At 42.5% G+C, this 18710-nt stretch overlaps 1 protein-coding gene across 3 annotated transcripts in view; it reads right to left on the bottom strand.

Moving 5' to 3' along the window:
- The window catches only part of Trpc3 (transient receptor potential cation channel subfamily C member 3), a 62307-nt gene that overhangs the window by 29628 nt on the left and 13969 nt on the right, over positions 1–18710 (bottom strand). For all 3 annotated transcript variants that reach the window (XM_031376634.1, XM_031376637.1, XM_031376635.1), the window contains exons 2-3: positions 13522–14293; positions 5512–5700 (exon numbers count right to left, since the gene is read on the bottom strand). In XM_031376634.1, coding sequence (XP_031232494.1) covers positions 5512–5700; positions 13522–14293 — 961 coding nt within the window. The remainder of the gene's footprint in view (positions 1–5511; positions 5701–13521; positions 14294–18710) is intronic.

An 18710-nucleotide genomic window follows, 5' to 3' on the forward strand; every position in this document is an offset into this window, starting at 1 on the left:
TGGACCCACCCCTGAACTGTGAGAAGACACACTTCTGTTTTGTAATTCATGCAGCCACAGTTAACACAGCAGCCCAAATGAACCAAGACGCTGCTTCTCTTGGGGCTTAAACTTCACAGAAATTGTATCATCATCACCATCACCATCATCATCATGTGTGCAAGTGTGTGTGAGCATGAGTATGTGATCAAGTGTGTGTGCCGTGGAGCTGATATGAAGGCTATAAGACAACCTGTTGATTCTTTTACACGTCTATGTAGGATGAAGAGCATTTAGGGTGTTTATCACAGTGATAAAGACTATAACCAAAAGGAACTTACAACTGTCAGGTCATTTTCTGTCACTGAGGGAAGTCAGGGCAGGAGCTGAAGCAGGAGCCATGGAGAAGTGCTGCTTTCTGGCTTGCTGTCCCATGGTTTGCTCAGTTTTTTAAAATATATAAATGTTAAATATACATTTAAACCCAAGACCATCTGCCTAGGGGTCATCCCAGGTGCATCAGCTAGTGTACCTAGGGGTGCACTGCCCATAATGGGCTGGACCTTCTCACATTTCCACAGACTTGCTACAAGCAGTCTGGTGGTGCCATTTTGTCAAATGAGGTTCCTCTTTCCAAATAACCCTACCTTGTAGCACCCTTACTCACTGAGCCATCCCACCAGCCTGTGTTTGTTTTGATTTTGAGATGGGGTCTTAACTCTGTAGTCCAAGTTGGCCTAGAGCAGAAATCAATCCTCCTGCCTCAGCCTTAGGTAGTCTGAGCCACTCCCAATACTTGAGGACAGAAATAATGATTTGGTTTGGACCATTTCCTTGAATTCCTCACAATGGAGCCATCTTTAAGTCTGAGGATGGGCATCAGGGCAACGATTACCCTCTCTGCATAAAGTCTGTAAGATGACCCACATTGACCCTTGTGGCTTACATCATGTTTGGCCAACACTTACTATATGTTAAATCCTAGCATTTTACCTGTTATAAATTTCAGCCTAACTGGCCTATTTCCTATAAATAGGAGCACAACCTATGTTCTTCTTGAGATAATAACATCTCTACTGAATCCATTAAAAACCCACACAAATAGATTTTCTCCAACAATTTAAAACTTCTAATACAAATACATAAAGCACATCTTAAAAAATAAAATCAATCCAATATTAGCAAGTAAGAGCAGAAAACCCTAATCCATCAGGAGATTTGTTTTTTCTTCTTTTCAACAAACTTCAAAATAGGGCAGAGCCCTTTATCTAAAACCACTCCATTTCCTGGAAAAATATCCATATGATAGCACACTGCCACAGCTGGCTGCATCAGGTTCTTGTGTTGTTCTTCAACTTCAGTGGACCAGGAAATTGAAGTCATTACAAAAATAATACCCTGATTTGAGATTTTCTGTGCCAAAGAGAGAATGCTTGACACATAAGAACATTTCAATTTTTCAATGGAATAAAAAATTTAACAGTGTAACTGAACACACACACACTCAGAGAGAGAGAGAGAGAGAGAGAGAGAGAGAGAGAGAGAGAGAGAGAGAGAGAGAGAGAGAGAGAGAGAGAGAGAGAGAGAGAGAGAGAGAGAGAAAGAGAGAAAGAGAGAGAGAAAGGGAGAGAAAGAGAGATGTCTAATAGGATGTAAGCTGAACCCCAACAACTGAATAAAGCTATACTTGAAAATGATCATGTTATAGCATCTTTTGAACTGTCCTCAGTGGGTACTGTTGTGCAAACCCTTGAGGAGCTTCACTCTTGTGTTTAACAATATTGTTATGTTAGCTACATGTGTATTTCTCATTCTCCCTCTTATACCTTCTACAAACATGTTGATAGATAACTGAATGTGTCCATATCACAGAGGGTCTAATTTTTAGATTTCTTTTCTGTTAAGGATGGAATTGGAACACTTGGTGGGGTGGGGCTCCAGAAACGATTTTTCTCTGTAGCCTAGTTTTACAGACTAAATAGCCTACCGCATCCCACCTTCAAACCTCCTATAATAGACATCGCCCACCATGAAGGAGGTACAGCCTGAGGTGTGTAGGGGAGAGGAGAGCAAGCTCTCTTCTATATCACAGAACAGCAGAAATGTATGATCGTAATTAGAACTCAAAGAGAACAAGTCATCTCCATGACAGGAAAGGCAAGCACAGACTCCCAGTTTTCACCAACATCACCCAGTACTGCAGCTATTCTTTGGGAATGGGAAAATAGATTTGTGCACTAGCATTTATTTATTTTGGGAGAGGGTTGAGACAGGTTTCAATATGGACTGCAGGCCGGCCCTGGACTGTTGGTCTCCCTACATCAGCCTCTTCAGTGCCAGGATTGCAGGCATGCTCTCCCACGCCTCGCTGGTATGTTTATTACTACAGGGTTTGAAATTTTGGGGTATTTTTTAACTAAAAATGCTCTTTTAGATTTATGTATTTTATGTGTATGAGTAGTTTGCCTACAGGTATGTATGTGTACCATGTGCATGCCCACAGATGGTTGAAAGCCATGATGAAGGTGTTGAGAACTGAACCCAGGACCTTTGCAAGATCAGCAAATCCTCTTCACCACTGAAGCCTCTCTAACCACTTTCCTTCAGTTTCTGTTGATGATCCTTCTAGTGTGCAGAAGTTCCAAACTGTATGTTATCAAGGGATCTGTAATTTTTTAAGAATTATTTTTAAAACAATTTTTAAAAATTGTAGGGCTGATGAGATGGCTCAGTAGGTAAGAGCACTGACTGCTCTTCTGAAGGTCCTGAGTTCAAATCCCAGCAACCACATGGTGGCTCACTACTACCCATAATGAGATTGGACGCCCTCTTCTGGTGCGTCAGAAGACAGCTGCAGTGAATTACGTGGGAGCGAGATGGGCTGGCAGAGGTCCTGAGTTCAACAGCAGCCACACATGTGATGGCTCACGGCCATCTGTACAGTTACAGTGTACTCATACACATAAAATAAATCTTTTTAAAAAATTGTATGTATCTAGGTGTTTTATCTGCATGTATGTATGTGTATCACATGTTTGCCCACAGTGGCCAGAAGAGGGTATTGGTTCCCTGGAAGTGGAGTTATGAAAAGTCTCGAACCACCATGTCAATAATGGTAACCAAACTTGTGCCCTCAGCAAGAGCATCAAGTACCCTAAATTCTGAGTCATCTTTCCAGTCCCTTAAGATTTCTAACATTATTATATCAAAAGTCCTGTTCTCATAAGCATTGAATTCCTAGTTATATATGCTGATTGGTAACAAATTTATTGCTAGCGATACTGCATATGTTACAACCCATACATCAACTTGTTTAAGATTAAGTCGGGCATCACTCTGCTGGGTGGGTTGGCTAACAGAAGCATCTCTACAGATGAGCTGTTTCTGCTAATATGACACTTTCAATGGAATGATAAAAAGCCTGTGACAACTGAAATCAATTTTCTCCTCTCAGGTGCCAAAGAAAAGAGATTCATATTGCAAGAAGCGTGACTCTGTCTGGACACTTTTCTAAAAATGGCTTGCTATCAATCGTGTTCAAAATTATCTTTCCTCCAACATAAGGAAAACCTCACAGGGAAAAATCTCTGAGGGGCATTTCATTATCTGGAGCTGATCTGTTCCTGGACAAGCTGTTTTATTTCAATTTCCAGTGAAAATCTTTCCTTGTCATTAATGACTGACCCAATCCATGGTTATTACATATGAAAGTTTTCTGTACTGTGGTGGAAATGTGTGTGTGTACATGCTCACACCTAGAAGTAAGGTGTGGGAGAGAGATCTTTCTATACCCTTGCTTTGTGTTAGAATGTAAGCTATATCTTAGGTTCCATTGGTCAGAGTTAAGTGGCAGGTTTGATTTGTAAGAGGTCTTAGGACAACTGGCCAAGGACTCAGGACATTCCTCCTGTGAGTGCCAACACTGGCCACTCACAGCAGAGCCAAAATTGAGCCGTAGGTACTCCCTTATCAGATAGTTCTGGGCTTGGATCTAGGCGAGACTTCTGGATGTTTGGCTTATATAAGCTTGTCCTTTTGTCTTTCCTTGCAATTCTATGAGATTCCAAGGATGCTTTGCTAAATCCTTTTCTGAGAAATCAGCCAGATACTAAGGGTGGGACTTAGTACAAGGAACACAAAATTGTCTTTATACTTCAACTTGCTTAAGAGCTATTGCTCTGATAAGCGTTTCTGTAATGGAAGTGCTGTAGGCTAACGTTTAGTGAGCCACCACAGAAGAGTTCCTTGTGCTAATTGCTTGCATGATTTCACATGATCTTCAAACAACTGTTATTTTCCCACTTTACTGAAGAGAGTAGCTCAGGGCTTTGGTGCTGTCTGTGACAGTCAAGAACCCATGGTGACATCACAACTTGAACCCTTGCAGATGGATCTACTGCCTGTCCTTGTAAGCATGAGACCACACCGAAGAAAGAACAGAAGACATGGCGGTCCACTGATGACTCTAGATCTGCCCCTTCCAACAGCTGCTGCTTCATGATTTGTCAGCTTCTATCTTTTATTAAAGTTTTAGTTTATTTTAAAAGTATGTGTGTGGGGAGGTGGGGGTTGTTATCCAGCATTGGATCCCTAGGAGCTGGAGTTACAATTAGTGGTGAGCCACTCGGTGTGGTTGTTAGGAATCACACTTGGGTCCTCTGGAAGAGACACATAAGCTACTAGCCACTAAGCCCTCTCAGCTCCTCTTAAGCACAACCCTTCCCCCTCTCTGCTACATAACACATTTAAATTGTTCAATTCCAGAAACTGAGACTTATACTATATGAAATATTTTAACTATAATTTTCACAAAGTATTTAACAGCTCAGTGAAAATTAGCAAATGAAAACACACAAGGGCTTTTTTTTTTTCCTGCAGGAACCATACAGAAAATAATTGTTGTCTTTATTTATGACCCTGGTGTGACTACCTCCACATCCATGTTATGCCATCATATCTGTCATTTAAGCTTGGTAACTCTGTTCCCTTCTATATAGAATCTTATCATCTAGCTCCTCTGGCTTATAGATGAAATGCATAACAGGCTCACAGTAAGGATCAACATGAGAATGCATGTTATAGTGTCTCACAAATGCATGTAAGCAGGAGTATTATCATTATCTTATTTATTTTTGTTGTTTCTGAGATTGGCTCTCATGTAGCCCAGGGTGGCTCCAGACTTGCTAGGTAGCTGAGGCTGGCTTTGAACTCCTGATTCTTCTGCCCCTACTTCCCAAATGCTGGGATTATAGAATGCCACCATGCTGTTATTATTAATGGCACTGAAATCCACAGTCTGAAGAGTGCTCAGTTATTCTAGTTCACTTAAATTACTCTAGAACCCAAGATTTATAAAAGGTAGAATCCTCTTATATGAGGAAATGGAAATGAAGACACTTATCCTTGACATCAAAAAGTCCTGGTCCTACAATGGGTAGCACTTGAGAAGGGCCAGAATTTGATGGTCTTTCACTTTACCTCGATGCTTCCCTCTCTCTGCAGTTCATGTCTGCAGATGCCTGGCTCACTCACCTTTTTGACTTCATACTTAATGGCAAGTTTGACACGGCTCAGGGACGTTTTGTGCCCATGTCTCTCCAGGGGTTCAGCCGATTCCAGATCTCCATTCAGAATGGCTTCCACCTCCTCCGAGTCCCGACACAGGTCCAGCACACCCACTACGAAGTCTTTGCACTGCATGGAGAGCTTCCTGTAGTCATTCTAGAAGAAGAAGTTTGCTGTTTAATGCCAAGAGTTTCTTTCATTCAGTGGCAAGTGTCTGGGACTGGATGTGTGGATGAAAGTGGCCCTGCCTCTGGGCAGGAAGATGCAACCCCTTCATGGATCCAAGGCTGGCTAGAGCAGGAACATATGGATTCTTCTGCCCTCACTAAGTTTCCTTAAAGCTCTGACAATTATATGGACCTGATCTCACTTATATGTGGAATCTTTAAAAAGTCAAATCCTTTAGAAGTGCAGAATAGAAAGGAGCTCAGCCAGAGGCCAGGAGGCAGAGAGAACTAGTCAAAGGGACACTATGCTTATTTGCTTGATTCACTCATTAAGCATTGTATACTTGTATCAGCACACTAAATGGTATACCATGTGCCATAATATGGTCAATTATTGTTTATCAATTTCAAATTCTCACTGTGTAGTTTAGACTATTCTGGAACTCACTGTGTAGCTACAGCTAGCCTTAAATTAGAAACCCTCCAGGATCTACCTACCTAGTACTGCGACATCAGTTGTATACCATCATACCATCATATATATATATATATAAAACTATTCCAAAAAAGCCAAGCATGATAGCTCACAAGATGAGGACTACATGACTCTGAGGTCTGCATGGGCTACTGTTTAAGACCTTGTCTAAACAAACAAACAAACATTAGCTCTAACAAAAATGCAGTACACACAAATCACCAGTTTATATTAAAAAAACAGTTGAAGTATAGTTAAACTTAATGCCACAAGTGCTCCTGTTGCCTGCAGCATCTGCAAAAATGCCAGGATCTCAGCCCTAGAGAGCATTAAAGGTGAAGTTCACAGGACACTGGGGGTTTCTCTCAATGTGCTACAAGTCAGTGAGTTGATTTAAAATAAAACACTGGGATTTTGTTCTCCTCTCTCTCTCCCTCTCTCTCTCTCTCTCTCTCCCTTTCTCCCCATGTTTCCTTCTCTCCCTATTTTCTTCCTCTTTTGAAAAGGCAATTAATTAGACCCAAAATTTTATTTGGGGGAACTCCTAGAATGTCCCAGATACAAGGAATGTGAGAGGCTCCCAGGACCCACTGGGGATGACCTTAACTGAAATGCCCAACAGTGAGGAGATGGAGCCTAAACAGACCACCTCCAGTAGATAAACATGGCACCCAGTTGAGGCATGGGGCCACTCACTCACCTTCAAAGTTTCTGACCCAGAATTGTTCCTGTCTAAAGCAGATGCAGGGACAAAAAATGGAGCAGGGACAAAAAATGGAGCAGAGACTGAGAAAAGGCCATCCAGAGACTGCCCCAACTTGGGATCCATCCCAACTGCAGGCACCAAACCCCAACACAATTGCTGATGCCATGTTGTACTTGCAGACAGGAGCCTGGCATGGCTGTCTTCTGAGAGGCTCTACTAGCAGCTGACTGAGACAGATGTAGAGACTTATAGCCAAGCATTGGACTGAGGTCAGTGACCCCTGTGGAGGAATCAGGGGGAGGACTGAAGGAGCTGAAGGGGACTGCAACTTCATAGGGAGAACAACATCAACTAACTGGATCTCCCAGAGACTAAGCCACCAACCAAAGAGCATTACACGGGCTGGTCTGAGGCTCCTGCTACAGATGTAGCAGAGGACTGCCTTGTCTGGCCTCAGTGGGAAAGGATGAGCTTAATCCTGTAGAAACTTGATGCCCCAGGGAAGGGGGGTGCTAGCAGGGTGAGGTGGGAGTGGATAGGTAGGGGAGCACCCTCTCAGAAGCAAAGGGACAGGGGGATAGGGGCAAGAACTCATGGAAGGGGGACTTGGAAGGGGGACAACATTTGGAATATAAATAAATAAAATAACTAATAAGAAACAAATACAAAATATTGTTTTATGAACAAATTTTGTTTTATGAAGAAAAGAAAAAGAAAGGATGGCTAAGTGCCAATACTGAACACCAAAGTCAAAACCAGTTTTATCTCTTTGTGGATAAGTAGTTGTTTTGAAGCCTAAGCAGGGCCACTTCTATAATGGGAACTTTCTGAAGCAGTGGGTTGCTGCAGAAAAGCAACCATATATGAAACCCTGTCCAGCAAACATTGCTTGTCAAGCACAGATCTAAAATACCAATGGCATCAAAGGCACCGAGAAACTGCCAGAAATGCAGTTCGTAGGCCCTGCCTTGAAGTAGAAACTAAGGAAATCCAGCAATTCCACACAAGTCAGAGTCTGTGAATGACTGACAACTGAAGAGGAGGCTGTGGCTGGTCCCAGCAGAGAGACATCTTTCTGGTTTGGCTGAAGGGCATGTTATCTTTCCTTGCAGAAATGGAAGGAGAGAAATGGCTGATTATATGGAATTAGATTCTCCAGGGTTACAGAATATCAATACCTGAGAGAAACATTTCCAGGCCACTGGAACTAACACTTTGCTAAAAATAATCTGTGAATCTTTAATTCCATTTGCATATTTATTTGGTGTGATGGGTGGTTGGTTGGCAGCATCCCTGGTACCTTCTGAATAGAGCTCTATTTTTAGCCTATTGGATCCAGTGAAGGTATACTGACCATCTCCTGGGGAAAGGCCTCCCTTTTGAAAACCCCATTTCTATCTTGGTGACTTTGACTAAAATTTTAGCCTATAGAGCAAGTTACACCAGACACTCTATAACTCCAGCATTCAAGAAACTGAGGCAGGAGGATGGCAAGTTGGAAGCTCATCTGGGCTATATAACCAGACCCTGTCTGAAAAAAATTTAGAGTTAGTCACATAATTTATCTGATGCACTTGATAAAAATAGAATTCCTTATATTGATTTTTTTGAGACACTGTGTCTTGATAACCAAGTGATACCTCACACAGTAGAATTTCTAGGTTTCAAAAAAAAAATCATCATACTTGAATGTGCTGGTGGCAGCCCTTTTGAAGGTTGCGTATCAGATATCCTTCATATCAAATATTTACTTTAAGATCATAACAGTAGCAAAATTACAGTTACGAAGTTGGAACAAAATAATTTTATGGTTGGGGTCACCACAACATGTGGAACTGTATTAAAGGGTTGCTACATTAAGAAGGTTGAGAACTACCGCTTTAAAGGAAGATATGAGGAATTCCAACTTTCTTCCCTTAAATACTTAAAAACCATACCACCAACTAAAATAAACAAGAAGAGAGAGACCATTTAAAGGCTACACAGACTGAAATAGTTTCCACTTCAGATATCAGTAATTTAGACAAAGGACATAGCAGTTAATTCTTACTCCCTCATAAGGGAACAGATAAAATGAGTAAGACCCCAGTCTCTCTTCCAGCTGGTACCATGCTCCTGATAATGTTAATAAAATGTGCAATCTCTGGTTTCTATGCAGGGTGGGTGTCAGTTAGACATCCATCTGCATTCCCTTCCAGAAAGCTAATGCAATATTTTATTATAGCTTACAGAAGTATTAAATCCATGATGCTTCCATATAAAGCTCCTTTCTTAATACAGTCTTGTGGATGGAATTCCCATGGCTCCCACTTTGAGGCTCAAGGGATCCTCTTTCCTCAGTCTCCTCAGGAGCCAGACTAAAGGCATGCACCACTTCACCTGGCTAATGGTGGCTTCCTCATTTCAGTCACAGCTTTTAGATCTAGCCAGAGTGCTCAGGGAAAGATGGAGGGTTTGGCCAGTGACACCTTCCCTCTACTGCTGAAGTCTGTATTGTGTGCCGGGCCACCCTGAGCTCCTTCCTGCCTCTCATGGCTTCACAACCCAGATCAAACAGAGAACCAAGTTGCTCTCAATGTAGTGTTGTTGAGTCATCTTCGTGGTGCTATCCCAGCACCAGGGCCCTCTTTTCACAGTTAATAGGTGACCCGAGTAGAAACTCAAACTCCAAGGGCCCGTTAAGCCTGAGGCAGAGCAATGACCTCCAGTTTCATCTCAGCCTCTCCACGCTCCTTATAACGTCTATGGTTTAATCTCCATTCTGACCCCTTTTTATGTGAAAGAGAAACACATTCAATGCTAAGCAAACATGCGGCTCCAGGCCTATTTACTGACAGTCACAGGAAAAGCAGAAATCTAATGATCAGGCGTCCTGGCTCAGGCAAGGCTCCTCTCACATACCAACTGTGCAATCCTTTGGAATTTTCTCAATCTTCCCCAGAAGGAGAATCCTCCCTTCTCTTTGTCCAGGGTGGACCAAATTCTGAGAGCATGTTTACTAGGCATTAGAGTGCTTCTGCGTCAGAACAGATATTATTTTGGACATAAAGCCCAAGATTGAGGCTGGAGAGGTGGCTCAGAGGTTTAGAGCACTGGATGCTCTTCCAGGGGCTGAGTTTGGTTTCTAGCACTTAAATCAGAGATTATAATCATGCATAACTCCAGTTCCAGGGGACCCAACACTCTCCTCTGGCCTTCAAGGGTACAAGGCATATATACATAGTGCACATACGTGCATGCACAGGCAAAACACTTATACACACAAAGTAAATATAATAAACCTTAAATCAATAAAACCTGGGACTGGAATCCAAGATGCTCAGATGTAATTTAGTCAGTGTGACCTTGGCCTCTGCAGTCCCACTTGTGAAAGGAGAGATCTCTGTGACTCGACAATTCCCAGCATCTCCTCCTGCTGTAAAAGGCTTTCTAACTTTGTATGTTTCTTTTCCTTTTCCTTTCTGGCTCTATCATTATAGGAACTGAAATTGCTCCCCACTTTGAAAGAAAACCTGAGGCACAGGGAAGGCTAATAGCTTTTTGTTGTTTGTTTGTTTATTTATTTACCAAAAAAGTGCATCCATCACCAACTCAATTAGAATCTGGAAATTACAATTTGTCTTCTTGTATCTTAATAAATAGCAGGTTTCTTCACCTCTGATATCAAAATCAAACCCAAGTCCTCATTTCTCAGAACAGCTGCAGACATCATTTGCACATCCGAATTGTTCCTTTAATATCATGTCACTGGGCCGTCCTTTATCAATTCATCTAAATCTATGACCCTGAGTGTTCAGCCTCCTGGGGCGATGACCTTCACATGTTCTCTGTATGCCCCAAGAGACTGTGGGAAGTGTGCAGAAGGTGAGAGACTATGCAATCCAGGTCATTGATAATATGCTAGCAATAGGTGTCCGAGAGGGGAAAACATCCCCTGTGCTTCTCCAGGAAGCAGCACAATGTCTAATTCTTATTTTCAGGCCAGGACTCTGAGCTGAAAATCCCTCTGGGAAAGACTATAGTGAACAGCACAGAGCAGGGCAAATTAGGTTACCTGCTTCCCTCAGCAGTGAGCTTAGCTTGTCCTGTCCTGCTGGAGCGGAGTTAGGGCTCTGACTGTCTAAAGCGCTGACAGACAGGCAGGGGTGTGAGACAACAGGCCAAAGGAGAGAAGGGCTAAGAATCAACAAGAGTAACCAAGGATGGGGGACAAAGGGCATGCCGTGAGGCAGAGTGACTCAGTCTCCAGAGACTGTCTGCTGAAGAGCTGCCCTGTTCTGGCTCAGAGGGCTCCCAGACTCTCAAGCTTGCCCTGTAAGCTGAAACGGTGAACGTCTAAGAAACAGAGGGTCTGTGCATATCCTTGGCTACCGTATGTAACCGCGAGGACTCCTCTGCTTTTTCACTTTCGATATTTATCCACCTCTGGAAGGTTCTCAGAGCAAAGGAGATTCTAATCTAAGCATTACTAATATGGACTTAGCTGGCTTCAGGGGAAACTATGAATAACAAATTCTCCTCTGTCGCTCCACCGAGCAGACTTCTCTGGGTGGAACTTCAAACATCACCATCTTTAGTAAATTATTAAAACATAATCTTAGAAAATATTTCCTTTTATGGAATTTCTCTTGCAGAGCCTCATCATATATCAAACAAAGTACATAAAAAAACAGGTTTCTGTGATGTTTGAAGTGTCAAATAAATTTAGAATTATGATTGTATGACTATCTCAAAAGTAAAGGAATGATGTCTAAGAGTTTTTTCCTAGGTACTTTTCTACTCTCTCTGATAAGTTTTAATTTTGCTCTACCTGTGCTCTGTCTGAAGGGTTTGAAGCCTGGTGTACAGGTGCTCTCTGTAATCTAAGCACTTGAAAAGTGGAAGAGGGTCAGGAGCTCAAGGTTATCCTCAGCTACATAGCAAGTTCAAGGTTAGCTTGAGCTACATGAGACTCACTCTTTTCAAGTAGTACTTAATAGATGTACATATAGGAATAGATATCAAGAGACCCATTTTATTCTTTGATCTTCCCACATTTCTCCATTTTTTTTTTAAACAACAAAACGGGCAGTTTTATATCCAAAAATAATCATGAATTGATTAGCAAGATTGTTACCCTGAGGACAGAGCTCCACCAAGACACAGTGAGGGTTGACAAACACTGAGGGAATTTTTTGTGCATGGAAAGTGGGCAGACTAACTTGTGCCATTCTCTTGAAACCCTAGAGAAAACGGATTCACCTTAGCTTGGATTATGTTGCCATTTGTGCTTGAAGAAAAAAAAATTCACTTACTTATGAAAAACTATATTAAGATGCAAATGAGAATAAATGCTCTTTCTGATGTATTGCTCTATGCTGAAAAGGTTTATTTCTCATCCCTGACGTACAGGGGCTAGTGCGTGCCACCAGCTCCTGATGTAGAAAACAGGAGAGTGGAAATCTGCTGAAGAGATTACATGGAGCTTTACCTTAGCAGTCAAGTATCCCCTCTCCTTAGATTTAAGGGCTAGAACCATTTAAAATGCATAGGAGAGGTGGCAATGGAATAAAATTTTAATGTGATCCATCACTAATATTGAATTTTTGTAAAATAATACCAATTGACAGAAACAAGTGACATTAAAAGAGCCACTAAAGCAGAAAATCTCCTGGATGCAGTCCCTTGTGTTTGTGGGTTGATCCAACAGTTACATCTCACCACTCTAAATATATGTTCACAGAATTCAAGGTGAGGCATTTGTCCCATTAACGATGTGCCTTTAGCATTAACAACAACATAGCTCCAATAGTATTCTATATTTGCTCTTAGGATGTTGGTTTCTGGTAGGGGCACCCAGTCTTGAAACTGCTGTGTGACAATGTCATTTACAAATGTGTAGATTAGAAGTCATAGCTATCCTGGGATATATGCAGTCCATGAAGCATGCATTGGACATGGCTACATCTAAACATATAGAAAGGCCTGGGGCCATAGATAGGACTTCAAAGAAACTAAAACTCCATCCAAGAAAAGAAAGAGGAGCCTCAGCTCACAGCGATGCAGCTCAGCCTTTTGAGACAAGAACTTCAGAGTAAAAAGTCAATCTGTCCATGTGTGACACCGTGCAACAGAACAGGAAGAATCTAGGAAGGAGTTAGATTTGTCAAAAGGGGACACTGAATTTCTGGCTTTTAATACTTATCCAGGACATAGAGTGGCCCACTGGACCAACTGCTCAATAATGCTGCGCTGTATATCTCCAATGCGAGTCTAAGGGGGAAACCATCGGAGCAGTTCCTTTGAGTTTAGAACGCACTTCAGAAAGACATGATGGCACATACCTGTAATCTTGAGAGGCTTAAGCAGGGGGACTGCTGTGAACTCCTGTCTATCAAGGGCTCTGTAGAATGAGGACACTCTAAGTAAGACCCTGTCTAAACCAAAGATAAGCTGGACATGGTAGCTCGGTCTTGTAAACCCAGCATTTGGGAGGTTGGGATAGGAGGGTTGCTGTGAATTTGAGGCCAGCCTGAGCCTCAAATGAGGATCTATCTGAAAACAGACAAACAAACAAAATCCCAACAGATTAACAAAACACAGGGCAGAACCGACTCTGGCACAGCAGGCAGGGGCTTCCATAGGCCTACCTTGAACTCTTTCTCTATGTTGGCCAGCTTGGCCAGCTCATTGCTGAGTTCCAGTGCTGTGAGCACAGGGTCCTCGCTGGACAGCGACAAGTATGCTGGGCTGGCCAGTCCCTTGTAGGCATTGATCCTAGACCTCGAGTGGCTGAAGGCATCAAGCCTTTGCTTCTCGGCACAGTCTGCGCAGCGACAGAAGTAGTCGTGTGGCCTCTCGATGCGTGCACCCTTGAGTAGCAGCAGGTGCACCACCTCATACTTATGGCAGTGTGCAGCCAGGATGATGGGCGTGATGTCAGGCGAGAAGCGTGTGCCATCCTCGTCATAAGCATAGAAGTCATCATCGCGCAGTTCTTGCTCGCAAGGGCTGAGGGTCAGGCGCCGGCTGGCCGCAAAACCTGGGTGGCCCAGGATGGCCTCCACGATGCGCACGTAGCCCTTGCTGATGGCTAGCAGCAGCGCATCACCGATACGCGCCAGGTTCTCTTTCTTTAGCAGCAGCTCGGTCACCTCCAGATGCTCATTGCCTACGGCCAGCTGTAGTGCGTTCTGGCCCATGTAGTCCACGCAGTTGACGTTGAGCGTGCGAGACTCCTCCAGCATCTTGCGCACCACAGGGATGTTGCCGTACTCCGCAGCATCCAGGAAGCGCTCCTCCTCAGCTGTGAGGCTGGGCCCACGAGCACCGAACATGAAGGCCGGGCCACGCACTGCCTGGCGCCGGCCCTTGTCACGCATCCCTGCAGTGCGCCACCTGGATGGGCTGCCCTCCGACGACCTGATCAGTGGGGCGACAAAACAACGTGGGACTTTGAGGCCTATAGTTTTCTCCCCCAGCAAACCCAGCTGCAGACCTGGAGCCAAGTAAATTGCTAAGATCAATCACCACAACTATCCCTCATCTAGCACAGGCTGCCTGAGGCTCAGGGAGGAGCCCAAATGCAGATTCTGTTCATTTTGCCTTCACTTAGAAAAATAACGAAATAATTTTTCATGTACCTATCCCACTCTGGTAAAAAACCAAACCAAACAAGCAAAAAACAAAAAAACCCAACAAAACAAAACACCACTACCACCACCACCACCAATACTCTTGGCACCCTGCGGCATCAGCCCGGTTCTGCTGTGCAGCCTAGAGGACTTGGACAGAGAAAGTGTCAGGACCTGGATTAAATCTCTACTACCATAGAAAGAAAACCAATAGTGTCTAGTGAATTTTAGCATCCAAGCCCCAGGCTGGAGTACTAAATAGACGTTAATTTTTGTCAAGCATCAGGATAGAAGTCTCAAGTTATTGCACATTAAACCAAAATTATACACATAGACTGAGTATCACCTTGGAAACCTTAGCTTTCAGTTTTTCTCTTAAGGGGAAGCCTTTTCCCACTGCAGTTATTATTTATTTTTTATTTATTTATTCATTCATTTTTACAGGATTCATCTTTGCAATGACCCAGACAACATTCACCAAGTATAAAACCCAAGCATCAATCTAGATTTACTTTATGGAGAACAACTCCTTTTACAACAAGGGTTGTTTAATTACTAAAATTACACATTTGCTTTTTGAACAGAAGGGAAGGACTTGACCCCTGGATTAAAGATCACTAGTGCTACCTTGTGACAGCAGCCACAGACATGGCTCCTAGAGCTAGAACACCGTGGCCTGAAATCCTACAAGCAGCCGTACCAGCTGAGATCCAAGTGCAGCAAAGTCATGTTAGAAATGCATGTGTGCAGCAACTTCAACCCACATCAGAGTGCTCAGCTCACTCCTGCTAACCTGAGCACCCAGAAGGCCAAGACCATTCTCCTCAAAAGCAAAACAAAACAAACAATCCCCCCCCAAAACCCTTAAAAATAATAAATAATTCCAGGCTTGGTGCCATAGAGCTCTCAGCTGCTGGGGAATTCTAAAGCAAGAGGACTTGGAAGTTCAAGGCCAGTCAGGGCAACTTTGCCTCAAAACTAAAACTAAAACAAGGTTCGGAGACACAAAGGGGTTGTAAAGAGTTGTCTATCATGCACGTCGTCTTGGTTTCAACCCCCAGTGGGGCAAAAGTAGTAAATAAATAAAGTGAAAAGTTCCAGACGTTGTATGAGTTTATAAATAAAAGCTTTTGCAAATATTCCAAGTCTTTGAAAAACATTACAATATAAATTATATAATTTAAACATTATGGTTATCTGTAACAGCTCAATGGTTGATACATTTTAGTGGCCAAATATTGTACAAATATTACACAAATCTGTATCTTTAACTTTACCTAGTTCCGAGACTTTTTTCTGATTCAAATGCTCAATGACTTTATTTTAAAAAATCTGTAGAACTTTCTTTTTGAGCATGAGCTGTATCAAAAGGTACCAGTTAAGCTTTTATCCACATTACTGACTTTTGAAGCAAATAAACCAAACTTGAAAGTGAATGGCTTGGAAATTGTTTGCTTTATAACTGTTTCAGAAGCATCCCCTGCCACTGAAAAATGTATTCACAGAGCCAGGATTTGAAAATTCTCTAGAGGACACCAGCCTCCCTAGGGGCCTGGTTGAATGAGGGAGCTTCCCCAGCAGAGGAAGTGGGGGTGCTAGCACCCAGCTCTTCGCAGCTCTGTAGGCTCCAGACCCAGAGAGCCCTGGGCAGCTTCCCAGCTGAGAGCAGGCAGTTCGCCCCAAGCAGACCTGGATCCAGTGGAAAGGAAAACCAGAGATGCCCCATAAAGGTGTTAATGTACCCCAGCACAGATCACACTTCTGGGACATCCCACTTCAACTGCCTGGCTGGTGTGTAAGGTCAACAACTGTACTTGAGAAAAAAAAAAAAAGACAAGATATTCTCAGCTGCCGTTTTCCTGAAGCTCGGGGCATGGGACTGAAGAACAGGGTAGGGGACCACCGCCTCACACTGCTATCCTCATGTCCAGTTGGAAGAGTTGTACGAATAGTTTGGAATTTATAAATATTCGTGTGTTTTAACCATGCCACTGACAATTACTTTAAGATACAGGTATCTATAATGTGTGGTATGTAGGGTGGAAGAGGAGACGAGGGAGGTGCTCAAGGCTGGTCAGTGGTTTTCAGATGGGTATAAAGCAGAAAGTAGCAACCATTCACTGAAAAGTACAGAAGAGAATTTCAAGCTCTATATTAAGGACTCTAGAAAATCTTATAAATTACTGAGGATGATCTATTGGTATTAACAGTACTCATTTCATTGGGTCTGTTGAGTTATAAACTAGGCATTGAATGGCTAGAATATCCATGTTGCTTAAAAGACCTTGTTTCTGCCATTGATACTTTGTTGATACTGTCTGAGGCTAATAGAATATATAACCAAGTATGTCTAAACAACTCTAACATATGAATTACATTTGGGGAATGAATTATTATTGAAATATTATATATTAGTGAACAAGATTTTTAATTCAATGTACAAAGAAACTAGTTATAAAGAACCTTACAATATTTGCCAAAAGAGACTGATTTGAGAATAATAGGAAATGACTATTTCATGAACTTTCTCTTGGTATTTCTTAGTGTTTTTTATAGTTTTTATTCTTTTTTTTCAAAACAACTATGTCTCTCTCAATCATGAACAATCTCTCTCAATCTAGGACAGCTGAGGCTGTTCTAGAACTCACTATGTAGTCAAGGTTAGCCCTGAATCCATGGTTATCTGCCTGCCTTAGTTTCCCAAGTACAGGCATGAACACCATGTCTAGTTAATATTTTAATTGTTTTAATGTAAGTTGTAGAATGTGATGCTCAAGAACGCACACACCATCATGTAGTTGCCCACCATTTACTGCTGTTCTGTTACTTTATAAGAGCAGCTAAAATCTACTCATCTGTCACAAATATCATTTACTGTACAATTTTAGTACTTGGAGTCCTTGTGTTATAAATTGTATATTTTAGTCTTTCAAAGTTCTTATTAATATTTATTTTTCCAGAACCTTTATCTCCACATTGTATACTGGAGCTAAACTGTTTGACTTCAGTACTGTGGTGGTATGAATGAGAAGAGCCCCTATAGGATAAAATGTTTGAATGCATGGTTAGTGGAAATGTTTGGGAAAGACTAGGAGGTAAACCTTGCTAGAGTATGTGTGGCCCTGTGAGAGGAGCTGTGTCATTGTGGACTTGTCTTTGAGGTTTCAAAAGCCCACACCACACCACACCCACCCAACTGCTACCTAAGGATCAAGATGCTAAGCTCTCGGCTACTGCTCTGGCCTTGCCTGCTTCCAATCTGCTAAACTCCCCACCATGGTGGTCATGAATTAACCCTCCGAAAGCAACCCCCCAGTTAAATATTCTTTTATAAGAGTTGCCCTTGGTCACAGTGTCTCTTCACAACAATAGAATAGTGACTGATACAACAGCGAGTTAACTGTGAGGCCTGATCTCCCAATAAAAACAAACTCAAAGCAAACTATTTACCTTACACTGTCACTTGAGAATAAAAGAGATGAGGGAATGCTACTCATGTCATGTGACTCACAGAAGGAGCGCCCTCTATTTTTTATTAAAAATAATTTATTATATATAAGTACACTGTAGCTGTCACAGAAGAGGGCATCCAATTTCATTACAGGTGGTTGTGAGCCACCATGTAGTTGCTGGGATTTAAACTCAGGACCTCTGGAAGAGCAGTCAGTGCTCTTAACTGCTGAGCCATCTCTCCAGCCCAGTGGTTTTTTGTTTTTTGTTTTTTTCAGTGCTAGGGACTAATCTCAGAGTCTTTTTTCTTTCTCTCTTTCTTTCTTTCTTTCTTTATTTCTTTTTTTTTTCTTTTCTAAAACAGGGTTTTTTCTGGATTGCCCTGGCTATCCTGGAACTCACTCTGTAGCCCAGGCTGGCCTCAAACTCAGAAATCCACCTGTCTCTGCCTCCCAAGTGCTGGGATTAAAGGCATGTGCCACCACTGCCCGGCCTCCCTCTAACTTTTTCTATGGAGCAGAAATGGGCAGAGAAGTTGGCCCCAGCGGGTAAACGGGTCTCCAGTGTTGGATGTCCTTGACATGTTACTTCCAGCTTTTGAATAAGGAAGGAAGATGCCAAACTCTGAGAATGTTAACAGAATATATTTTTAGTTTTTTCCCTCTCTTCTGACCCTCCTCCAATGGTTGTATGCAGTCAGCACTCAGAGGGCACTCTGAAGGGACTTCATTCTCACAGAAGCACACAGCAGGGCT

This window comes from Mastomys coucha, unplaced genomic scaffold (assembly GCF_008632895.1).
Source record: "Mastomys coucha isolate ucsf_1 unplaced genomic scaffold, UCSF_Mcou_1 pScaffold17, whole genome shotgun sequence".
Taxonomy (NCBI): domain Eukaryota; kingdom Metazoa; phylum Chordata; class Mammalia; order Rodentia; family Muridae; genus Mastomys; species Mastomys coucha.